This window comes from Hippichthys cyanospilos, chromosome 7 (genome assembly GCF_059441005.1).
Source record: "Hippichthys cyanospilos isolate Australia breed blue-spotted pipefish chromosome 7, RoL_Hcya_1.0, whole genome shotgun sequence".
In the NCBI taxonomy this organism is placed as follows: Eukaryota; Metazoa; Chordata; class Actinopteri; order Syngnathiformes; family Syngnathidae; genus Hippichthys; species Hippichthys cyanospilos.
Window position 1 is genome coordinate 18,485,792 of NC_142375.1, and position 25,172 is coordinate 18,510,963.

Here is a 25,172-nt window from a genome sequence, read left to right on the forward strand (position 1 = left end):
ATTTACTTTTCAGAATGTTGTTGTTGTTATTGGTAAGGAGGCAAATTTCCCTCAGGGGAAAAAAAAAACTGCTGATAGGTAGCTCATACCACAAAAGCTTTGAGAGCTAACACACAGCAACAGGGGACGCTAACATTAGCATAGGTGTTTGTTTATTTTTGTCACCCCCCCCCCCCCCCCCCCCCCACCATGTTACAATGATACAGTAGACCTAAACAGTATCAGCTCGACATATTAGGAACCACGACTGACCAATCAGTAGAAAACAATACCTGTCCTTGCTAACACAAATGCATCTGTTATAAGTCAAGCTCAGTCAAGCAGTAAAAAAACAAACAAACAAAAAAAAACAAAAAAACAAGCAGCGATATCAGAAGGACTTATACCACGTTACCTTGGTTTGTCAATATCCTCTATGAACTCGGGCATTCTTGTATTATGTGTTTCAGGCAGGAGGAATGCAACTAAACCAGCCAAGACAGCCATTCCGCAGTAAGTCATAGAAGGTAGGAAAGGCCACACATCTTCAAGAAGCGTGATCAGCGGAGATATGGACACGGCCAGTCGCGCCACAAAGGAAGTGTAGCCTACACCGTTCTGTCTGGATTAAAACAAAAAGGAGGCTCATATAATGCAACGCTAAATTGAAAAAGGAAAAATGGTTTACTAAGTTCGTTACTGACTAACCGAATGACCGTGGGATATAGTTCAATTGTGTAGAAGAATATGATTGTGAAAGATGCTTCTGACACGGCTTTTCCGAGAACTCCAACAATCGTACGAATGATCCACTTATCTGGAGGAATGTTCAGACATTTGATCAGAAAAGAAACTATGTCAATTCTAGCCTTTATTCACAAACAATATGGAGTAGAAACCTTTCGAGACAAACATGTTGATGAAAAGAAAGAGACCAGTTGAGAGTAACGTCACTGCCTGTGGAAGCCTTCTCCCGAAATGTTCCAAAAAATAATAAACGGCAATCTTTGTCGGTATTTCGATTGCTGCAAACACAAATTGAGTGATGTACAAGTCCAATCCGAACCCGGTGATATTCAGAGTTATCCCATAGTAAGTAAACGCAACCCCGAACCTGAAAGACAAAGAAGGAAAAAAACAAAACAAAACAATAAGGCCACATGAAAGCTTGAACACGTAAAAAAAGCTTGGCTTTCTATGTTCCACGTTAATGCTTGGAATATTTGTGCGATAAGTCAGACACTGATTGGCTGGAGACTGTCCATAATTTCGAATGCTGACTATTTAACACGTTTAATTTCTGATTTGAGAAATGTAAAACTAACTTCAATGAAGACGCGACCTTTAAGCTTCAGGCACGTCATTAGTATTCAGGCAAATTTACCTGCTGCATCAATAAATTGCTCAAAAAAAAAAAAGATTAGGATTAAAATTAGGTGGAGGTTTTCAGCCATCACCCATTCTTTCATCAAACTTACCATACTATCCCAACCCATATGTCAAGTTTCCTCAAGTTTGCCGTTTTAAAAAGATCAATAAAAGTGTATTTCCTGTCATCGGCGTTGGTGTTGACAGATTCCAGTAATGTCTGCAAAGCAAAGATAAAAATGATTCCATTATTGCCACAACCATAACAGGTTTCTCTATTGTAATTACACCCGCACAAATAACGCAACAAAATTCACTTAACATTCTCGAACTGTTCAAGAAACATACAAGGACGATGACCAACAAAGGTAGACAGGATAGAAAGGCACGTTGGTACTCGTTAAGAAGCACCCTAAGATCTTAAATGAGAAAAAATAAAACATGAGGGATAGGATAGGAAGAAAACAAAAAACAAGAGATTCAGGCCATGTCCCATATGGTGGCCATAGTATAAGCCTGGAAAAAAAAGTTTGTGAGCTTTTGTGTGTGTTTCTTGGAGTGTCCTTCAGCTGATACACCAAGCATATCATCGTGATGCCATGGTGACATCTTGTCCATGTAAGTCCAGGCCACTTAGTGGGTGGGGGGGAAGAAGAAGGATAACCTACTGACAAAACAATGCAAAATAGTACCGTTGGTGTGATGGTGGCCATGCACATGGATCTGTTGTTCACTTCTGCACATTGATTGATGTAATAATAAGCATCATCCACCTTCCCGTTAGCTAAGAGCCACCTTCCAGATTCTGGAAGCCACCTGAATACATAAACAAGACATCGACTTCGAAATATTTTCACGAGCATTAGAAGACTTGACTCCAGAATACCTCCAAGCAAGCAGGGCCAAAATCAGGGGCGAGGTCACGGCCAGAATGAGCAGCCTCCATTCGTTGATCATGTATGCGATTCCCACCAGAACACAGTTTCCAAGTGTCCAATCAAGGCTGAACATTACACCGAAGAGAGTCCTTTGTTCTACACCCAACCACTCTAAATCTGGGGAGATAACTCTGTGTGAGACCAGATAGTCAACCTATGATCTTCAGCGTTTCGCCTTCAAAAAGAAAGCAGCTTTACATACTAAGAACAGTGGAGACGATACTTAATCCAGCGGTTGACATCCCAGTGAAAAAACGCATAACTCCAAACATTACGTAGGATGTGGAGATTGCGCTCAGAACTGCAAAGAACGTGGTTGTCAGATAGGACACCAAGAGCAGCCGCCGCCTGCCAAACCTGGTCAGAAAAAACCAAACTCTGTAACTACTATTGCATTTCCATGGCATACGAGTCGAGTTACCTGTCACTGAGATATCCAAATACAGGCGCTCCAAACATAACACCAATAAAGAAGATGGTGGCCGTTGCGTTGTTCATACCTTTCCTATGGCATACAAGATCCCACTGAAAAAACAAACAAACAAAAAACACTCAAAAAGTACAGTATATATGTATCAATTGGACATCGTAATATGCTTGTGCTTCCCTCTGGCAGACAACTTTGCTAACCTTGTTGTTTCTTTTCCCCATTGACCAGAAGTAGAAACCAGTGTTTCCAGAAGTGTAGCCAGAAATAGCAACATTCCTGTTTATTTATTCATTTATTTGCAGGGAATCTAGGATTCCCATTCATACAACAAAGCAGCAGGACATTTATATTACTTGGGGAAATCATGAGCATTTGAAATGAGAAAAGTACAACCCTCAGTGCATGATTTTTTTCAAAAATGTACAATTGCAGAAAGAAAATTGTAATAACAGGCTTTACACATTTACTATTAATTATTGGTATACTTCATTTTCCTGCAATCTTATATCTATATTTCTATTCCAATAATCTCTATCCATCCAGTTGAGGCAAAACACTAGCCTAATGCTGTCTTAACAGTTTCTTCCCAAGAGTTTTTGTTGCCGGTCATCTAGTGCCTGCTCATGCAGAGTTAAAGTAATTTTTTAACCCGAGGAGCACGTTTGTAGACCTGCTCCATCTCTAGGACTCATCTAAATGACTCGACGAACAAAATGAGGAAAACTAACTTACCTCCGTTGCCAGTGTTGATTTAAAATCACTTTTGTCATACACCCATCCATTTTGACACGGAACAACCGAAGGTTCCTCACTGCGGTTCAAAATCAGAGGATGTGGAGGCTTGTGAAACATCAGACAGGAGCTCAGACTTCCGTCCTCCTCTGTCGGAATTCCAATGTCCATCTTGTGTTCCAAAGTTAAATTTGAGGAGATGTTGAAAGTGGAGACATCGCAGTGATGAGAGGGAACCCCCGCCATGAAGTTATTGAGCAGGAAGTGAAAAGGTATTGTGATTCGAGATAGGACCTGGATCAGGATCAACCTCATTTGGAATTTTCCAGCTCCACCAATTTCTAAAAGTATGTTGTCAAATTTCATATGGATACGTTTTACGGTCGCCAAGATGAGCTTCCCCAAATATGAAGTGAAGCGTGCTCTCCCTGAGCAAGGCAAAATGCATCATTACTATGATTACAAATGCCCTTAACTGTTTGTTTTCTGCATTTTAATGATGTGTGGTGTATGCAGGCCAACTTGACTGTCAACCATTAGTCACAGTGAGGAAATTTGCACAACTAATGGGCTATTCATGTGTCACAATAGAAGTGACACGTGCAAGATGGTGCTATATTTTTCGGACTATAAGCCGCGACTTTTTCTTCATGATCTGAGACCCGCGGCTTATAGTCCAGTGCAGCTTATCTGTTGTTTTTTTATTATTATTTTTTTGTTAGCCACCAACAAGCAATATGTGTATCTTTTTGAGGTTTCAATTGATGGAACAACGATGAAATAGAACTGAAAATTGAATCAATTATGTGCATTGTGTTTTTATGTTCACTAAATTAATCTATCAAAGGGAGATAAAAAGCAACAATTTAACTAACAGTATTCTGTTGTTGTTGAAAATATCCATCCAACTATTTCCTATAAATATGTTTGCAGAAATATCTCATTTTCTTACCTGCGGCTTATTGTCCAGTGTGGCTTATCTGTGACAAAAATCTTTTTTTTTCTCATATTTTGCTGCTGCGGCTTATACACCGGTGTGGCTTATAGTCTGGAAAATATGGTATATAAAAGAACTATAGCATAATGAGTGACATATGATGCTTTTATTTTGACGTTCCTCCTGAAAGCATGGTTGCGACAACAGTCTAATTGACAATCCTTTACACCAAGCCAGACATAAACAACAAAGTGTTTTTCTGAGCTCACGTTCAATTGTCATTTCAGAGCACTAACAAACAACAAACTCAAAAGACAACTCATGAATGAAGTTCTTTTTTTCCCCCCTTTTTTCCGATTGATCTCTTTTTCGGGTGAGTTTTTTTCCCCTCTAGTTCGATAACATGCGGATGTGGTCGACCAACGGTTTTGCATTGAACACCCATGGTTCAGGCATTCAACAATTGTTAACTGTGGTCACACATTCCAAACAAGTCATTAAGACAATTCTATCAATTAAGACAAATGACCCATGCTTTATGCCAGCGGCTAACTGGTGACCAGTCTCACCTCTTACATAAAGCAAAATGGGACTGGCAATAATGAACGACGCTGGAAGAGCTACTTGTATTCCACTACAGTGAATAGCTGCTTATTTAAAAATATAGTTAGTAAAGTAATCCAGGTGCCATAATATTCAAGTAATCAATATATTACTCGGATATTATGTCACTTGGATTACTTTAGGATGAGTCCAGCTGCATTTATACTAAAGAAAAACTAAAAATTAAATGTCAGTATAGATGGATGGATAGATAGATAGATAGATAGATAGATAGATAGATAGATAGATAGATAGATAGATAGATAGATAGATAGATAGATAGATAGATAGATAGATAGATAGATAGATAGATAGATAGATAGATAGATAGATAGATAGATAGATAGATAGATAGATAGATAGATAGATTATAGGCAGACAGACAGATAGAGAACTAAGCATGGAACAACAAAGCATAGACCATGTTGGTATAAATAGATTTCAAGCTAAAAATGGGACATGTTGAGATCTTCCAGGGTACACAGTAGTTTATTTTTTTTCATTAGATCATCTTCCCGCTTGTTAATTTTTCCCTGTAATTAAAAATACAAGACCATTTAGGAAATTGTTGCAGGAAATACACTGTTGTTATTTTTTGTAGTCAATAGCAATAAAGGTTTGATGTTTTTTTTTTGTTTTTTTACACTGCAGAGGACACTTCACAATCATCTTCACTTGGTTCAACATTACACAATTTTAGATCATGCAGTGACAAAGAAGCATGGATTGCATAAGGGGTAATAAAGCTTTACCTCGGTTTGTCAATGTCCTCTATGAACTCGGGCATTCTAGTATTATGTGTTTCTGGCAGGAGTAAGGCCACTAAACCAGCCAAGACAGCCATTCCACAGTAAGTCATAGGAGGTAGGAAAGGCCACACATCTTCAAGAAGCATGATCAGCGGAGATATGGACACGGCCAGTCGCGCCACGAAGGAAGTGTAGCCTACACCGTTCTGTCTGGATTAAAACAAAAAAAAGGAGGCTCATATAATACAACACTAGATTGAAAAAGAAAAAATGGTTTACTAAGTTCGTTACTGACTAACCGAATGACCGTGGGATATAGTTCAATTGTGTAGAAGAATATGATCGTGAAAGATGCTTCTGACACGGCTTTTCCGAGAACTCCAACAATCGTACGAATGATCCACTTATCTGAGGAATGTTCAGACATTTGATCAGAAAAGAAAGTATGTCAAACCTATCCTTTTTTCACAAACAATAAGGAGTAGAAACCTTTCGAGACAAACATGTTGATGAAAAGAAAGAGACCAGTTGAGAGTAACGTCCCTGCCTGAGGAAGCCTTCTCCCAACATTTTCCAACAAATAATAAAGGCCAATCTTCATCGGCAATTCAATTGATGCAAATATAAAGTGAGTGAGGTAGAGGTTTAATCCGAATCCGGTGATATTCAGAGTTATCCCATAGTAAGTAAATGCAACTCCGAACCTGAAAGAAAATAAAAAAATAGATCAGAATAATTCCACACTAAATAGTGAACGCATAAAAAAAAAGCTCAGCTTTAGTTTGTGAAAGTCTCACGTTTTAATACATGTGATTTCATTTCTGATTTTCACCGAAATCTTTTATTATACTCTATTAATGCTACTAATCAGACAGATTTACCTGCTAATAATAAATTATTGAAAAAAACGTTAGGTGGATATTTTTACCACAACCAGTTCTTTAACATATACTGTAAACTTACCATACAATTCCAAGACATATGGCAAGTTTCCTCAAATTTGCAGTTTTAAACAGATCAATAAAAGTGTACTGCTTGTTATCAGAGTTGGTGTTGACAGATTCCAGTAATGTCTGCAAAGCAAAGTCTCAAATAATTCCATCGTTGTCACCTCCATACTGAGAAAACTAAAAACGTTCGAAAAGTACCCTTGGCGTGATGGTGGTCATGCACACGTATCTGTTATTCATTTGTGCGCATTGATTGATGTAATAATGGGCTTCGTCCACCTTCCCGTTGGCCACGAGCCACCTCCCAGATTCCGGAAGCCACCTGAACGCAAAAATGGTGCCGCCTTTGAAATATTTGGACACATTGGAAGACCTGACTCCTGAATACCTCCAAGCAAGCAGGGCCAAAATCAGGGGCGAGGTCACGGCCAGGATGAGCAGCCTCCATTCGTTTACCATGTACGCAGTTCCGACCAGAATGCAGTTTCCAAACGTCCAATCAAGACTGAAGATGATCCCAAAAAGAGTTCTCTGTTCTACACCCAACCACTCTAAATCTGGGGAGATAACACCATATAAGAGTTGATAGCACTTCAAGATTTCTCCTTCAGGAAAAATTGCATTAGTACATACTGAGAACAATAGAGATGATACTTATTCCAGCAATTGACATCCCAGTGAAAAATCGCATGACTGAAAACATGACATACGATGTGGAGAGTGCGCTTAGCACGGCAAAAGTCATTGTTGACAGATAGGCCACCAAGAGCAGCCGCCGCCTGCCAAATCTAGTCAGGAAAATGAAGAAACTTTTTATTTACTACATACTGATTTCCTAATACTACAATTTCAACTTTATGACACAAGAGTTGTATTCAATTTACCTATCACTGAGATAGCCGAATAATGGCGCACCAAACATAACACCAATGAAGAAGATGGTGGCCGTCGCCTTGTTCATACCTTTCCTGTTGCAGACAAGATCCCACTGAGGAAAGAAAAATACAAATTATGCATCAATTAGAAAGGAATTTGTGCTTCCTTCCAGCAGAAAACAAAATGGGTAATTTGGTTGGTTCTTTTCCATTTTGAACAAAAGTAAATGCCAGTGCTTCCAGAAGTGTTGCCCAATTGCCATTCACAATTTCTGGAGGAATTGTGTGTAAGAGCTGAAGTGGTTCATTTCAGAAATATTGAAAATATTCAAATGTGGAATGATTTTGAACTGATTTTGAATCTGTTTTGTTGAAAGGATCAATTGGAAGTAAACATTATCTTTTTAATTGTGGCTATTGTACTAGTGAAAAGTAGTTTGTTTTTGGCCAGTAGGAACTTTTTACATATTCAAAATCATTCCTAAGGAGTGGATCGATTTTAATTTCACATGTAAATCATGTATTTATATCACTCACATTGAAAGTTTAAATTCAATATGTTTAATGTGCCATTGGAATGAATAACATTTGAGGGTCTGAGTCAGACTTATTGTGAATGGATTTGGGAATTTATGGTTGAAAAATGTTTACTTTTTGGAAAACGGTGAATATTTAGAATGAGAACAATACAAGCCGCCATGGCATGAATTTTTTGAGTATGTCAACATTTGAAGGATGTGAATAGGATGTTTTAGGTGGATTGAGAAAAACATGTGCGGAGTAAAAAATATGAATAGGCTTCACACAATTACAATCAATTGTAATTACTATCTATTGTTAGCACACTTTTCCACTATCTTATGTGTTATTCAACAGTTCCTTCTGAGGGCTTTTTTTGCCTTTGCTCATTCAGACTTGGTTTCTTCATGTGAGGAGCGTGCAATGTAGACCTGCTGAATCTGTAAAATGCCTTTTAATGATTCAAATTGAGAAAAAACTAACTTACCTCCGTTGCCAGCGTTGATTTAAAATCACTTGTATCGTACACCCATCCGTTTTGACACGGAACAACCGAAGGTTCCTCGCTGTGGTTCAAATTGAGAGCATGTTGAGGTTTGGAAAACATCAGACAGGAGCTCAGACTCCCATCCTTCTCTGTCGGAATATAATTTGTCATCTTCTGTTCCCAAGTTAAATTGGAGGAGATGTTGAAGGTATCCAAGGTGCTGACATTGCAGTGGTGAGAGGGAACCCCAGCCATGAAGTTATTGAGCAGGAAGTGACAAGGCACGGTGATTCGAGACAGGACCTGGATCAAGATCAACTTCATTTGGAATTTTCCAACTTCGCCGATTTCGGAAAGTATGTTGTCAAATTTCATTTTGGATAACTTCCAGAGTCACCGAGATGAGCTTCCTCAAAGCAGAAGTGAAGTGTGCTCTGCCCTGAGCAAGGTAAAATGTATCATTGTGACGTTAATAATTAAAAATGCCCTTAACCATTTGTTTTCTGCATTTGAGTGATGCGTGGTGGGTGCAGGCCAATTTGACTCTTCTGTGACATTCACATGAGATGAGATAAGTCACACAGTGGAGTAATTCTTATTCTTCTTACATGTGTCACAATACAGTAGATGTGACTGATATTTTTTTATCAAAAAGATACAACTATTGTACAAATTACACCATTGTAAACTGTTGTCATGCATTCCAACCAAGTCATTAAGACAATTCCATCAATTGAGACAAATGAGGCATACTTTGTGCTCCACAAACTTGCAACCAGTCCAGCGTGTACCTCACCTCTTACCAAAAGTACGTAAAAATGCACACCTCAATGCAGTGAGAAAACCTTTCACCCCTCCACTTGTCATGCCAACTTTTGATAAAATGATTATCTATCAAATTTGAAAATATACCTAAAACTGTATCCTATTTTACATGAACAAAGCAAAAAGAATAAACTGTAACTCAACTGTGAACAATTGTTAACCTCTTTTTTTTAAAATATCCATAAAGGTTAAAGGTTAATCTAAAGCAGAAAAAAGTGTATCAAGTGCCTGAAATGAAAAAAAAAAAAATCAATTACACTTCAAATGGCCAAAACAAAGCCTTTTTCCTGGAGTCATTAGCGGTCCCCTAGCAATGCCTCACACCCCTTTACTTTAAACTACAGTACTTTTGGATTAGTCCAGCAGCAATTATACAAATGAAAGACTACTAGAAATGGAATTTTACTACAATACATATTTGTATAGTGGATCTCTATTGTTTTGTGTAAGAACCGGGCCGGCTCAAAAATAATAAAACACCAAAATCTGTGCGTTTTTGAGACCTTTGAAAAACAGATAAATAGCTAGATAGATAGCTAGATAGATAGCTAGATAGATAGCTAGATAGATAGCTAGATAGATAGATAGATAGATAGCTAGATAGATAGATAGATAGATAGCTAGATAGCTAGATAGATAGATAGCTAGATAGCTAGATAGCTAGATAGATAGATAGATAGATAGATAGATAGATAGATAGATAGATAGATAGATAGCTAGCTAGCTAGCTAGCTAGCTAGCTAGCTAGCTAGATAGATAGATAGATAGATAGATAGATAGATAGATAGATAGATAGATAGCAAAGCATTGACATTTTGATATCAATTTAGAACAAAGCATAAGATGTGTTGAGATCTTGCAGGATACACAGCAATTTGTTTTTTCTTTATTAGATCATCTTCCCCCTTGCTAGTTTTTCCCTGTAATGACAAATGCAAGTCGTCGATTAGTAAGAAAAAATGCAAATGCAAGAAATACTAAGTTCAGTATATAATAGTCATTTCTTTAAGCCAGTAGTAGTAAAGATATGTTCAGCATTTAAATGTAACTTTTAAATTCAGTAGTAGAAAATATATGATTTCACTGCACACTTGCTGCGCTTATATTAACTTAGCAAAACTTTGAATATATTGGAATGGTTGCTTTTTTTGAACACAAATTGTGCAGGAAACTCAGAAACATGGTAAGGAGACAACTTTCCTCCACAAAAAGCCAATTGTTACAGCAAAGAAGAGACTATCTTGTATAATAGGGTGGCATCCAAAGTTAACACAAAGCAATAGGCGAGGCTAATGTTAGCATATGTGCTCATTAATTTACTTTTCTTTCTTAATTTATCTTCGAATTTTCTTATGACGCAGGGTAGCCACGTCGTGCCAGGTTTACAAACCAGGACCCCAATGGAGCCCCAACTTGAAAACCGAGCTCAATCTTGCTAATAGTTTTGCCAGTGAAACGAGCTGAGACAAGCTGACCATGCAGTTTGAAAAAAAAAAAAACATAAGGGGTAATACTGCTTTACCTTGGTCCGTCAATGTCCTTGATGAACTCAGGCATTCTGGTATTTTGTGTTTCAGGCAGGAGCAATGCCACTAAACCAGACATGACGGCCATTCCGCTGTACGTCATAGGAGGTAGCAGAGGCCACACATCTTCAAGAAGCGTAATCGGTGGTGATCTGGACACGGCCAGTTTTGACACAAAATCAGTATAGCCCATACCGTTCCGTCTGCATGATAAAAGAGGTTCAAGTAACATCAGATTGGAAGAGTAAAAAAATGGTTTACTAAGTTTGTTACTGACTAACCGTATGACTGTGGGATATAGTTCAATTGTAGAGAAGATTGTTTGTGAAAGAAGCTTCTGACACGGCTTTTCCTAGAATTCCAACAATCGTACGAATGATCCACTTTTCTGAGGGACGTTTAAACATTCGATCAGAAGATGCACTCTGTAAATTCTGCTCTCTGAACGATGATAAGAAGCGGAAACCTTTTGCGACAAACATGTTGATGAAAAGGAAGAGAGCGATAGCAAAGTCCCTGCCTGAGACAGCCTTCTCCCGATTGTTTCATTAAGAAGTAAAGGGCAATCTTCATCGGCATTTCGATTGATGCAAATACAAATTGAGTGAGGTAATAGTTCAATCCGAACCCGGTGATATTCTTAGTTATTCCATAGTAAGTGAATGCAACACCAAATCTGAAGGACAAAAAAAAAAAAAAACACATACAAAAGCATCACTTTCTGCCTCAATGATTATATAACTTTATACATTTGAAGTAAAAAAAAAAACAAAAAAAAAGACATTGTTGTGGTAGGTCAGACATTGATTTCCTGGAGGCTGGCTCTGTCCAGAGTTCAGAAATCTACATAATCTCTCTTTTAAAGCTCACTATTTAACGCACTGTACTTACATTGATATTCCAGAGATGTAAAACTAACAGTCTTACAGTAATACTTCAACAAAGGTTCAACCTTTGAGCTTCAGCCACGTAATTAGTATTCCGATTTACCTGCTGGATCATAGAATTGCTCAGCGAAAAAGAAAATAGATGGAGGAATTTAGCAGTATTCATCACCCTTGTCTAAAAGTTAAACTTACCAAACAATTCCAGAGCATACGGTAAGTTTTCTCATGTTTGTTGTTCTGAAAAGATCAATAAAAGTGTACTGCTTGTCATTGGTGTTGGTTTCGACAGATTCCACTAATGTCTGTATGGAAAAGACACAAGAAAATGCAAAAACACAAATGATACAATCATGGTCACCTTTATACTAGAGATCGACTGATATGGATTTTTCAGGACCGATATGATTATTAATAGTAGAGGAGGCCGATAACCGATATTTGAAGCCGATATTAATTTGCAGTAAAAGTGGAAAATTTTGAATAATGCAAACGCTGAACTTCCTTGAAATGCCGAAAGCATGTTAACCGAACCACACAAATAGAAAATTAGAGATCAATGCCAGAAACGGAAATGCGTCATCTGCAAAACCGGAAGTGCGACTATCTGCAATACGACAAAAATATACTCTAATATCGATACTTCGAAGTACTTCTATCAGCAAAACCTTCCCTTTACACAAACAAAACTATAATCATCCTTCTAAACACATCAATCATTTAACAATATAGACACTTTATCTTTTTGCATTATTTGAAACAAAAAAACATCCCGTTGAATCAGCCTTAAAGGCAACACATTTACATTGATTTATTCATATGGGCAGGTCGGATTAAAGAAAAAAAAGGCAGATAGGACCGCAAGAGCAGCCGCCGTCTGCCAAACTTGATGACAAATAAAGAAATAACTTTTTATTTACAGCAATATAGCAAATTTGTTTCCGTGACATCTGTTCAATTTACTGTACCTGTCACTGAGATATCCAAACAAAGGCGCGCCAAACATAACACCAGTGAAGAAGATGCTGGCCGTTGCCTTGTTCATACTTTTCCTGCTGCACACAAGATCCCACTGTGAAGAAACAAAAATTTGCAATAAGACATATCTAACATTGCAATTTTGTGGATTACTTTTTCCTTCGACAAGTAAATGTCTGCTCTTTTAGTGTAAAGTGTAGCCAAACAGCACTATTTTATCATCATTGATTTTTAGTAGAAATACCACTTACTCATTCAGTCCTAAAGATATATTTACAGTTTTTTAAGGGTTCAAACAATCAATCCCAAATACTTATTTATTTTATATATATATATATATATATATATATATATATATATATATATATATATATATATATATATATATATATATATATATATATATATATATATATATATATATATATTTGTATATAGTGGGAGGTTTTTGCCTCAGTGATTAAGTCTCTGCTCATTTACAATTTAGTTTGTTTATTAAAGTGTGAGTAGTGTGTGTCCATATATAAAGTACTTGGACATAATTTATCTCACACTAAGTCACAACAAATGTTAAGTCTTTACTTGAATAAATAACTGTGTGAACTGACTTACCTCTGTTGGCAGTGTTGATTTGAAATCACTTTTGTCGTACACCCATCCGTTTCGACAGTGAACAACCGTGCGTTAATCGCTGTGGTTCAAAATGAGAGCATGCCGAGGCTTGGAAAACATCACACAGGAGCACAGATGCCCATCCTTCTCTGTCGGAATATAATTTGTCATCTTCTGTTCCCAAGTTAAATTGGAGGAGATGTTGAAGGTATCCAAGGTGCTGACATTGCAGTGGTGAGAGGGAACCCCAGCCATGAAGTTATTGAGCAGGAAGTGACAAGGCACGGTGATTCGAGACAGGACCTGGATCAAGATCAACTTCATTTGGAATTTTCCAACTCCGCCAATTTCAGACAGTATATTGTCAAATTTCATTTTGCAAAACTTCCAGAGTCACTGTGATGAGCTTCCACATACAAGAAATGAAGTGGGCTCTAACCTGAGGAAGGTAAAATGTATCATTGTGACGTTAATAATTACAAATGTCCTTAACCACCATGTGCTTTTCTTCATTTTAGTGATGTGTGTTGGGCGCTGGCCAATCCCATGGCCCTAATAGGGGACATTCAGTGTTGTTGAAAAGCATTGAACGGGTAGCCATTCAGGCAAAGAGAGAAGTGTTCAGGATAAAGAACTGACGTTATGTACAAGTCCAAAAGTTCAGTCTTTCATTATGATGTAAAGAAGTCTATACAGTATATGCTATGATCAAGGACATGATTTGTCCTCACTGGGGCCATGTGAGATGCTAACTCAGCTGTGTCCGAGAGAGCATCGACACCTCTGCTTGCTCTTAAAATAGAGTAGCCAAGGAGAAAAGCAGAACTTCTGCCAGTTGGTAGGTGACCCAAACATCTGTAATCTGCTCTATTTTTTCCTCTTCTGTGTTTTGATTAAAAATTTCCATCTTGGGTCTTCAAACAAGAAGGAAATAAAAAATACAAAGCTGGACATCAACGGTAAAGAGTCAATTTCATGGACAAGAAGGGAACTATGAATAATGGTAAGGAGCAATTTGACCATTGACATATCCTCTTGGACTCGGATTTATGCTGTAAATTATCAGTAATATGTATTTGATCTATTATAGTGTGTACTGGGTTATTATGTAAAGTATCTGGTGGTTCATAGTTTGTGTATGTACATTGTACATATACTTACTGAACATATTCAGTATGTACAGTGTACATATACTGTACTTATTGAACATCCAAAATACTGTTTTTAGTTTAAATTGAGTTTTTTTTCATTTATTTGTTTAAAAAAAAATGCTGAAATGTATTTAAAAACATGTCTTTTTGAGTGTTTTGCTATGTTGTTATACCTGATGACACTCTCTTAATTAGAGAAAACATGTAGTGAGTATATAACTTGACCAGAGATCTATAAGTAACCCCCTACTTCAAATAGTTTGGTATATGTTCTTCAACCACAAGTTTTATTTTGTACAACATGATATTTTCCCAATCTTCCTCACAATCTTCCACTTCTTCCACTCAATCTACTCTATAATATACTAAAAATGTACTGTAAGTCTATTCATTTATCAGTAGTTCATTATTGCTCCATTCCTGTTTTTTTTGTTGTTTTTTTGTTTTTGTTTTATTACCTACCTTATTATTTGCTCGATTATGGAATGTAGTCTGCTCGGTGAACAGAATAAGAATTTCATTGTGTGGTATTACTATGCATATGACAATAAAACTTAAATCTTATTTGATCATACTAAGTCATCAAATAATCTCCTTGGCTGTGGTAATACCATGGAAAGATCTAATCTGTGCGAGGTCAGTCCTGAAGGGGGTCATGTTTTAGAGCAGGGTACCACTAATTTGTTCAAAGATGCCGACTTGCTGTTGCTGTGGAGACGGGTAATCATAGCAAATGAAATGCCTTACTTGGAAGCAAAAATTCTCGCTGTTACCGAAGGGAGCCTTGAGTGGTAAAATGAAGCGGAACCAAGTGTGAAGAGAGGGGAAACGAGTATGTCAGAGCCTGTAGAACATCTGTTGTAGTAACCTGATGCAATTAAGTTCATATTATATTAAAACTAAAACAAAGCTTCATAGAAAATAGCCATTAGGAAAAAAACAAAACATTGATTCAGTATTAACACCATGTGAATCTTTAAAGTTGACATTCCACTGGGAGGTGAATGCAGGCAAGTGTCCATGATGGTGGCTATGTTATCTCCTCTAGGGTTTATTCAAGGTCACACGTTTAAAAACAAATAAACAAAAACCTGCCTGTACTGCTCTGGTGGTCCAAAATTTCCTTGCGACCAAAGCAGAAAAAAAAGACAAAGAATTTTTCCAAAAACTGTTGGCAAATGTTTGGCAACCTTTTGTGAACTTTTAGCAACCACTGGTGGAATTCGGCAAAAGTTAGCAACCTTGAACAAATCCTGACAAGATCCGCTGCCCTGGCTGACACTCCCCAAGCTGTTCTCTTGTGGATGAATACAAAATATTTGCCCCTTAGTCGGACAGGGAATTTTACACACTCATCCTGGGTCTGCCGGTTCAGTGCACAAATTACATGTGTACAAATGAAACATGGCCAAATGTCTGGACAGAATCTTAACTAAATCCTTGGCAACGAACGCAGTAAATGTTTCAAATCATCACTGAGATGACACAAAAAAAACTATGACACCACCTTGTGTCAAAGGCCTGAAAGAGTCATGATAGGATGGTCCCCAAAGATTATTCATGTGTGCTAATTTCTCTTTTTTTTTATCTGTCTTTACTTGTGGGAGTAGACCATTTCCTCGGCATATGCGACAAATATTTCGGTCATAAATGGAGATGTTGCTGCAGCGCTAGTTAAGGTGACAGCAACCCTCCTTTTTCTAAACAGGAGAACTTGGAGAACATCCATTCAATTGTTTTTCTTGTGCTGTTGGACAGGGAGGCTGTATCACCCATGGTATTACATACCTTTCCATTTAGAGTGCAAATGAAACTGCCAAGCAAAGTTGCACTACCTAAAAAGACTTGTGACTCAACAATGACTTAGCTAGAAATGTCCCTCAATATTTTAATTTCGGTTATGAACAACATAAATACAAATTAAACATCTCTTTGTCTTCTATCTAAGGTATGATTGGCGACACGCATGACTTAGGACCTCAGGACCTAGAGGATATGGATTCCTCAGTTCCTTGGTTGGACTGCAATAGTTCACAAGGGTGTGGTATCCCTGAATCACCAACAGAGTCCTCTGATGAAGATGAATTCTACGATGTAGAGAGAAGCTTGGACACACAGCCCTTTTCTTTTCCCAAGTCTGATGCAGAGTACCAAGAATTTTCAGAATCACAAAACTTAAAGTTGGGACTTGAGCAGCAGTGCTTCTATGAGGGTGAAGACTCATACCATGAGGAGGGCATTTACCCTAGTGACCCAAGAAAGATCTCGCAAATCACAACCTCACCAACTCCACTGTTCTCCAAATCAGATTGCAGTGAACGTCAGAGTGGACAAAAGCCAAGTACACTCTCACTTTCATCTTCATCCTCCCTTGGATATGCTCCTGAAATGACCCAGGCCTCCACCTTGGTGACTGATGATCCCCTGGGGGCCAGAAATGGGCAGGGCCAAGGGACCGGGAACAGGAGGGTTGAATCTTCAGAGGAAGGAGGGAGCAGTGAGCCACATCCTGCAGCAGTCTCCTTTGGAATCTCAGATGAGGGTACTGAGCAGGCAGAGAAGTGGAACTCCAAGTCTGACACAGATCTGTGCAGACAGGACAACCACAGGGCAAGGTGTACACGTGAGTACAGTCTTGATCCTCCACTCAAACCTGTATAATCTTGTTGGTTTTGCATGGTCTTGAAAGTACAGACTGTCCAGTTAGAGGCGACTTATGCTCATATTTTACATACAGTATGTATATTTATGTTTAAGCGAGTAATTTTTTCTTTAAGATGCCATCATTTAATGAAGTAAAGAACACATTTAAAACAGTAAGGTCTGCAAAGCTCATAAGTGACAGTTACTTTGACGTGATTACGCAGAGTCTATTTGAGGAAGACTTGCGAGAGAAACTCCCTTAGCATTAATAGCCATAGTGGGACAAGAATAAAATATGACCATATGATAAGGCCAGCAGAACCTAACTTGATGGACACCAGCATGTGTCAGCCCAGTCTGTCACCCGATCCCTCACCCAAAGTGAGGTCCTTACTTTGCATGCCTGCCTGACCTTCCGAAGTTAGCTGTAAGTGATCATGATGCTATTATTAGTGCTTGCTCTTGCAACGGAAGCTTTCGGATCTGTCAATGTCTTCCAATTAGCATCCCCACTTCATAACAATCTTAAGAAGGACGGCTTGATAGTGAAGTAAAATATTAAGAAAACCCAAAGTGCTGAATGAATGTAATGAAAGAATCACATAAAAGTGACTTCATTCCTACTGACATGTTCATGCTCACTCCCTGTCTTTTCCTTAGGGCATGGTCAAGATGAAAGCCAGTCACAAAGGCAAGTTAAGGAGAACAAGTCCAAATGTAAGCGAATTGCTCGCCTTCTGACTGATGCACCCAACCCTCAAAACAAAGGAGCACTATTGTTCAAAAAACGTCGGCAAAGAGTGAAGAAGTACACACTTGTAAGTTACGGGACTGCTGAAAGTACGTTTGACAGTGAAGACCAATTGGAAGAAGAAGCAGAGGGCACCCAAGAAACTGGGTTTGTCGCAAGCAGCGAGTCAGAGTTCGGAGAGGGATTCTCCAAACATTACCGGCAGCATGATTTAAATGAGAACTGGGCAAGTGTTCAAGAAATGGAAGCGTTACCTGGGACAAAAGGAAAGGGAGTCTTGATGTTTGTGCACCGTCGTAAACGTATGGAAGAAGTCGTCGCAGAGCAAGAGCTCCGTAAGAAAGGATTACATTCTAAAGCACCTTCAGAACCTGGATATCCAGTAACAAACAATGTGAGGAAGATATATGATCATGCTGAACAGGGCTACATGAACAGACACATTCATCAGATGAACCTGCAAAAATCTTTGGTTTCAAACAGGACAGCAAAGCCCTTTTCAGGAGTCCAAGTTAAGCCAGTTGATCACAGCATGCCGACAAGTGCTGGTCCGATGAGAAAAACAGAAGAGTCGAGATTCAAGGTACCCGTTCCTGTTGTATCCAACACACAGGTTTGGTCTCCGACCGGAGACATCATAGCCTCCAGAGATGAGCGAATATGCGTGCCAGCAATAAGAACCTGCAGCCTTCCGGAGTCAAGGCGTAGAAGCTCTAACAAACAGCAACAAACAACCAAACAAGGATCAGACCATAGGGAAAGCAAAGCGTATGTGGAGTCAGAGGAAGACTGTTTTAGCCTCGGGGCTGAAGCTTGTAACTTCATGCAACCTAGAGCAATTAGACTCAAGAATCCACCCCCGGTTGCACCAAAACCTGCTATTAATCCAAAGAGTCCACCTTGGATAAAAGGCCCTCCGAGTGAACCCTGTATTCCTCCGAGGAGTTCAGTATCTAAATATCTCGGCGAACCCCAGAGACAGCGTCATTACTTCGGTCAAGACGGCAGCGAACCGCAAAAGTTGACCAACTTCTGGGAAGCGGATCAAGCCAAAGCAGCAATTCAAGCACCTGCCGCCGGCAGGACGTCGGTCAGCTCCACTTCCCAGTCTCATCTTCACCTAACCACAAATAGCTGGAACAAACCTCTGCCAAGATCCGCTGTGAGTATGCAGGCATACCGTCCTACTTTCACCCCACTTCACCCACAGTTCATCGCAGGGAGTAAACAAGAGAGTGCACCAAGTTCTGTTGCCTCTTGTCCACCGAAACCAATCAAATCTCTCACATCAAAAATATCTCTGGCTCCTCCCAAAGGTCAAGGTTTTGATCACCCTGGGGATGATCGCACCGTGATGGGAAAAGGCGCAGAATTGTTTACCAAAAGACAGTCCAGAATGAAGAAGTTTGTTGTCACCGGTCCAACGGCAAACCAGATCAGATGCCCCTCTCCAACAATGTCCCTACCCAACTCCTGGAGATATTTATCCAATGTCCGTGCACCACCACCTTTATCTTACCATCCACTTCACTCCCCATTTTATAACGCAGTAAAAAAAGCACCGTCGACAAAAATCACAACGACACCAAAATTTGTCCCCAAACACCTCAACACCTTAGATATCGTGAAACATCAGCCATACCATTTGGACTCATCGCTATTCCACCACAATGTAGTTCCAGAGGCGAAAAGCCCCAGCGTCAAAACCGCTCCACCATCAAAGTTTGAGATTACCAAGAAACTCAAACAAAAGTCTGCCCACTCTCATTCTCCGAATATCTCTGAGCCTGATTTTGAAAACAAATCAGAGGCTTCGGCTAAGTCCTCAGCTAAGTCCTCAGGACGGGTAAGTTCCTCAAACTCCTCTGCTCGGCAAAACATCAAATCGGCTGAGCTTCTCACCATTGACGATCACTTGGATGAAAAGCACCCTGGCCATCACCCAAGCGCCAAGCAAACACCGAGCATCCAAGCTGCAAGCACGCTTTTCCAGCGGCCATTTAAGGATAGCGGCTTAGCTTCATCTTTCTCTCCCGCCTATTTAATTGCTCGTCAAATGGCGCCTCGGCCAAAATTTTCTGCTAAGAAGTCGGTAGCGACAACCAAACAGTGGAGACCTGTTGCCATGCTCAATTAGCTCCTGAAATAGCTTTGCGCTAGCGATGTAACAGACTGAGATGACCGTACACAGTTGTTAAAGAAAAAAAAAAAAAAGTAGGCTATGAAATGCTTCACTTAACGCGTGAAAATATAATTTTCAGCAGACTTCTCTGGGGAATACAAATCTCAGGGTTTGCATTCATTCATTGATTATATTCCTGAATGCTGTTATAAACGGGAAGCCAAAGAGAATAATGAAGAGCTGGCTAAGTGAGCAGAATAGTTTAACAATCATCTAAAGAGGTTTTGTTTGAACATGCATACTCATAAAAACAAAAATCACTAAATGATGCATTTTATGCTGAATGAATACGTTAATACACAGTATAACATTGTACAGTAGGCGTTGATCATAAGATATTTAGGAGAAACCTGCATGCACTTCTTAGACATAATTTTAAATTCCTTCAATCTCATTCCGAAGTCATTAGACATTCTGTAATCTTTTTTTTGCAAAAGAAATTTGATTTGTTGTAGACATTTAACTGCGTAGAGTTACAGTGCCTATAAGAATGTTGTCTTATCTCCTTGTCTCTGTCTTTCTGATATATACTTGTTTGATGCACATCCTGTTTTCAACACGATTAAAACTCTTTTCTCATTTGTGTGCACTTGCTGTGCTCAGCTGCTCTTCTTGTATCAGTTCTTTTTTTCCAGCTGTCTGTCTTTCTCCTGCCCGTATGATCTGCTACCGAAACGTTTTCTTGACGGAGAATAGAACAAAATAGCACAACTGTGCAAGCTTATATGTGACTAAAGTCACGCAATTAACAAAAAAAAAAATCTATTTATGTAGGGCTTACATTAATGGATGAATTGTTTGGTTGCATTTTTTATTAAAAAATAAAATAAAGTAAAAATCAAATGCTTGGAATTTCAGTTTCGAAATGTTAAACATGCAATTTCTGCAGACTGATTATTTTTGTGTTGAAGCTAGCTGTCAAACCATTTTTTAAGTCAATTAATCAAACCTTAGCATTTTGATTATTTTTGATTAATCAATTAATAGAAATTAAATTTCCGACTACTTTTGCCTGAAAAGTTTGAAGTTCACCCATTATGAGTGAATTATTTCTATATTTGTTGTCTCTTTCCCTAGCAGCATTCTTGCTAGAGAATGCCTCAAAATTATGTTTGGCTTTGGGAAGATTTTTGAAATCCACCACCGATTGGATTCCCTTCACTCATTTTTGAACCAACATAGGCAAAGCATTACGTCGACCTAATCACTGACCTACTAGCAACCTGCACTGCATTTAACATAACCATCTATGGTTAATCCAATGGATCATATTCTGTCAATAGAAATACTGTGATTATTATGATAAATATGTCCATTTGTTTGCGATTACTCAAACGAATTGTTTAAAAAAAATCAATACAATAAAACTTTTAAAAAAAGTTTATATTTCAAATTTACGTCAATTTGATAATGACATAAAAAGGCATGGGAATTAAAACAATTATTAGTTAGTAATATATTATAAACATGGTAATATATTTGGGGAGATATTAAAAAACCTGCCTGGAAAGTACTGCCAATTGTTATATTCATGTTCTATTTATACTGTATGTCTGCAAAGCTTAAGGGAGCATACATGACTTGTTCATGGAATTTATTATGATATCGGCATTTTAATAGAACCCTGACAACCACTCCTCTCCAACACTGCACAAAGCAAACATCCAAACACATAAAACATAAAATATATTAAAGTAATAAAAAAACATACACAAATAAATCCACATGATGGCAATACATCAGCAGGCAACGTACTTGTAATTTATTAAATCAATTCTAAAAATTATTTATTCAAAAAAAATGTAACTACAAAAATATTGTGACCAGAGGATGGCAGCAAAGTCATCAACACTGCTCTCAGCAGTTTGAACTATACTGTGTTCCTCAACTTTTATTGAGCCCAACCTTGTTTTACAGTAAATAAGAAATTTTATGGTTTGGACACCACCAAACATTATCACAAAATATTTAGGCTGAAATAATAATGATGATGATGTAGGGCTGTGGCAGACTAGTATTTAGGTTTTTGGATCTCAAGTATTTGTATAAAAATACATATGTTTGCTTGTTGTAAAACAATTATAAACACAGAAGATCAATTAACACATTTCCACTTAATCATGAATAATCACCTTTTATACAGGTTTTATTTATTTTTTTTACTCACATTTAAACTGTTTACCAACACACTGCTTTCGTCTTTAGAATTATTAAATTTCACACAAATCTTCCCTCATAAATTTTGGTCTATGAGACAAATTTGTGAGCTGAAACAGCACATTGGAGTCAGCATGGTTTGTTAAAAATTAACTAGTATGAAAAGCAACATTGTCAGGCATTGAGCATCAAAGTGCCGTCCTTTATGTCCATTACCTATATGCTCGCTTTATGCTTTCTAGCGGCTAATTTATGCTAAAATAGCTATAATGGAACCTGAGCCCAATAAGTTAGGTATCCCAAACTGCGTTCACTCTGTGCAAGCCATTTATTCATTCAAATCATATTTTAAAATGAAAGACAAAAAATGTCAGCTGTGTCAGTTGACGCAAATGGTGACAATTACGAAAATTAGTTAAAATAACAGACGAAGTCCACTGTTCCTTCGGTCTTATTCCATCATTTTAAAAATATTTTCAGCATATTTTCCGTCGGAAAGTCCGTCAGTACTGACGAACCGCCCTCCTTTGGTAATGAAGTCGTTATTTTGCGCTGTGAAATGTCGAATAAACTTGATTTCAGAACATTTCTAGCAGAAGTCGGGAGTAGTAAAAATGAGTCAAGTTGCTTGCACCGAGACACGTTACCGAGAACAACTTCAAAATAAAATTTTACCAAGGCATATTATTGAATTTATGTTTTATTTTAAGTGAGGTTTATTTTGAACTTGGCCTTCTCACAATATTTTACTGTCATGCAGAGGAATTGCAATTGTTGCTGTTGCATTGGCTGTCTTTTTCTGTATGAATGGTGAAAGGTCGACATGCAAGTTAATGGGATAGTCTGACACCTAACAGAAGAGCATTTCATTGTTGGTTCTGACGCTATATGTTGTTAGCATCATTTTAAATTTTTTTCATTGGTAAATCATTTTGACAGAGTGCGTTTTCTTTCAGGGACGAGGTAGAAGCCGCTCTCTTAGCTTGCCAAAGCCTTCAAGCGCTTCCAGGCCTATGTCACTTGTGGGCGCACAGTGTGCTCGCTCATGGATTTCCCCAACACAGCAACACGGAACATCTCTTCCGCGAGCTTCCTACAAGCGGCCCACACCCTGGGAGGCTGCATCCAGAAGCCCCTTTGGCTCAGTGGACGATGCCTTCTCGGTCCAGAGCTCCTCGTTACAGTTGGCCTCGCGTGTCCCGGTGGCAGCGCCTCGCGGGGCCCTGCCCGAGCCTCCAGAGCAATGGAAGCGCCGGGTGTCACTTGATCCACCACTTGCGAGTCAGGGTCATTGTGGACTGGCCCCAGCTTATGTGACCTCAGCACCCGTGAGGATGAATTGTCCACGTGATAAACCAACAGCAGTCTACAGGCCTCCTTTTAGACCAGCCCAGCCATTTAGGTCTGCTGGTAAATTTAGAATTATATAAGCGTGGGAACACTATGGGCCAGCACAGAGAAGAAAATGGTTAGCACGTCTACTTCACGGTTCTGAAGTTCTGAATTGAAATCCCAGATCAGGCCTTACTTCAATTTTGCATCCAATGCAAAATGGATTGACGTTTCCATATATGTGCTCACCTTTAGGAAAATGATTCAAACACTTGAATTGTGTTTACAAGTTGTCTGAAATGTTTTATGTTTTGGATGAAAAGATGGTCGTGATCACTTACACTAAAGTTTGTGATGAATGAGGCACAATTTTTCACACATTTTACAGTCATAGGTGTCGAACTTCAGTCCTTGAGGGCCGGTATCCTGCATGTTTTCCAGTTTTCTCTCCTCAACATACATGATTCAAATGATTAGCCTATTAGCAAGCCCTGCAGGATCATGAAAATAATCCTAATAAATGAATCAAGGTGTGTTTGAGAGAGAAGATTTCAAAACATGCAGGATACCAGCCCTCAAGGATTGGAGTTAAAACACCAAAGTTTTAGACAGTTTAAGGTAATTTCACAACAGAAAGTGTTCAAGAACAGATGTAATAAGGAGTGGACATTTTACCACAATTGTTTCATGCACACTCATCCTTTTTGTACTGCTGGTTTTTGTTGAACGACAAGGACTTTGTTGGGACAACATGAACATTATGTTAGCATATTTTCACACTAATTATGTAGCATCAAAACTTGACAAAAGTTGGCTTCTTTCAATTTGTATTGACATCTAACACAACATTTATGAGGTGGAAACACAAGCATTCTATAATGCAGAGGCACTCTCGTGTTATTCACTATTTTTGTCGGTTGCAGTTTGCAATTTCGTAGAGCTCCATTGAATCACACTGAGTTTTGAACAATTGTTCCTCATAGAAAGGAAGATATCATAGATTTTAAAAAATATTGGTCATATAGCTTTAATTGCCCAAGTCTTAAATCAATGTTTTCTGGTACACAAGAAATAAAAAGACAAATTGTAGAACGCACATATTGTTTTTCTTATTGTCATTTTCATTTTGTTTATCTGTTCACACATCCGTGTTTCGATACAATATGAATTAAAAAAAAAAAAAAAACTGTGTCCTAAAAACTGTGTGTTTACTTGACATATGACAGGCAATAACATCAGGTGGCGGACAATATAAAATCAAATATCCTATTTAAAGTAATATTCCTATATTATACTGTTAAATATTACAATGTGTAAAAAAATTAAAGGCTCTACCTTAATTTCAAGCACAAAAGAAAAAGGTAAAATATATAAGGATGAGCGGCATAGTTTCAAAAAAAGAAATATTTCGAACATCGCGCAAAGTTTAAAAAGAGGTTAACACATAAAAACAACAACCTAACATTAGTTACCAAGTGACAATTTGGTGGCAGAAGGAACTTACCAAATCAGTAACGTCTATGGCCAAATTTACAAAAATATCCCAAATAGCAGATACTGGGAG

The 25,172-nt window shown here is 38.3% G+C and overlaps 3 protein-coding genes and 1 pseudogene across 3 annotated transcripts; 1 reads left to right on the plus strand and 3 right to left on the minus strand.

Moving 5' to 3' along the window:
* Positions 1-390: 390 nt before the first annotated feature.
* LOC148421417 (solute carrier family 22 member 7-like) lies at positions 391-3,813 on the minus strand. Its single transcript, XM_088419927.1, has 9 exons — positions 3,448-3,813; positions 2,707-2,810; positions 2,488-2,642; positions 2,234-2,402; positions 2,040-2,163; positions 1,458-1,567; positions 879-1,093; positions 688-796; positions 391-601 (listed from the first exon to the last, which is right to left on the minus strand). Exons 1-9 carry the CDS (start codon positions 3,811-3,813, stop codon positions 391-393), a joined length of 1,563 nt encoding a protein of 520 aa, XP_088276053.1.
* Positions 3,814-4,703: 890 nt separating this feature from the next.
* Positions 4,704-9,006, minus strand: LOC148421418 (solute carrier family 22 member 7-like). The gene is made up of 10 exons (XM_088419740.1): positions 8,568-9,006; positions 7,571-7,674; positions 7,320-7,474; positions 7,075-7,243; positions 6,885-7,008; positions 6,700-6,809; positions 6,226-6,440; positions 6,036-6,144; positions 5,740-5,946; positions 4,704-5,520 (listed from the first exon to the last, which is right to left on the minus strand). Exons 1-10 carry the CDS (start codon positions 8,940-8,942, stop codon positions 5,490-5,492), a joined length of 1,599 nt encoding a protein of 532 aa, XP_088275866.1. The 5' UTR covers positions 8,943-9,006; the 3' UTR covers positions 4,704-5,489.
* A 1,275-nt stretch (positions 9,007-10,281) lies between these two features.
* LOC148421419 (solute carrier family 22 member 7-like) lies at positions 10,282-13,767 on the minus strand (annotated as a pseudogene).
* Positions 13,768-14,145: 378 nt separating this feature from the next.
* synpo2b (synaptopodin 2b) lies at positions 14,146-24,704 on the plus strand. The gene is made up of 4 exons (XM_088420419.1): positions 14,146-14,395; positions 16,492-17,166; positions 17,847-19,783; positions 23,233-24,704. Exons 1-4 carry the CDS (start codon positions 14,368-14,370, stop codon positions 23,704-23,706), a joined length of 3,114 nt encoding a protein of 1,037 aa, XP_088276545.1. The 5' UTR covers positions 14,146-14,367; the 3' UTR covers positions 23,707-24,704.
* The last annotated feature ends 468 nt before the right edge of the window (positions 24,705-25,172 follow it).

What these genes read in the sequence shown, in the direction of transcription:
- LOC148421417 (XM_088419927.1), bottom strand. Translation starts at nt 3,813, where the DNA reads ATGAAATTTGACAACATACTTTTAGAAATTGGTGGAGCTGGAAAATTC. An exon ending in AATCAACACTGGCAACGGAG is followed by an intron (nt 2,811 to 3,447) that starts GTAAGTTAGTTT and finishes TTGTTTTTTCAG; the next exon opens with TGGGATCTTGTATGCCATAG. An exon ending in TTGGCCCTGCTTGCTTGGAG is followed by an intron (nt 2,164 to 2,233) that starts GTATTCTGGAGT and finishes TTATGTATTCAG; the next exon opens with GTGGCTTCCAGAATCTGGAA.
- LOC148421418 (XM_088419740.1), bottom strand. Translation starts at nt 8,942, where the DNA reads ATGAAATTTGACAACATACTTTCCGAAATCGGCGAAGTTGGAAAATTC. An exon ending in TATCATCTCTATTGTTCTCA is followed by an intron (nt 7,244 to 7,319) that starts GTATGTACTAAT and finishes TTATCTCCCCAG; the next exon opens with ATTTAGAGTGGTTGGGTGTA. An exon ending in GAGGACATTGACAAACCGAG is followed by an intron (nt 5,521 to 5,739) that starts GTAAAGCTTTAT and finishes TTTTAATTACAG; the next exon opens with GGAAAAATTAACAAGCGGGA.
- synpo2b (XM_088420419.1), top strand. Translation starts at nt 14,368, where the DNA reads ATGGACAAGAAGGGAACTATGAATAATG. An exon ending in GAAGGGAACTATGAATAATG is followed by an intron (nt 14,396 to 16,491) that starts GTAAGGAGCAAT and finishes CTTCTATCTAAG; the next exon opens with GTATGATTGGCGACACGCAT. An exon ending in CCACAGGGCAAGGTGTACAC is followed by an intron (nt 17,167 to 17,846) that starts GTGAGTACAGTC and finishes TCTTTTCCTTAG; the next exon opens with GGCATGGTCAAGATGAAAGC.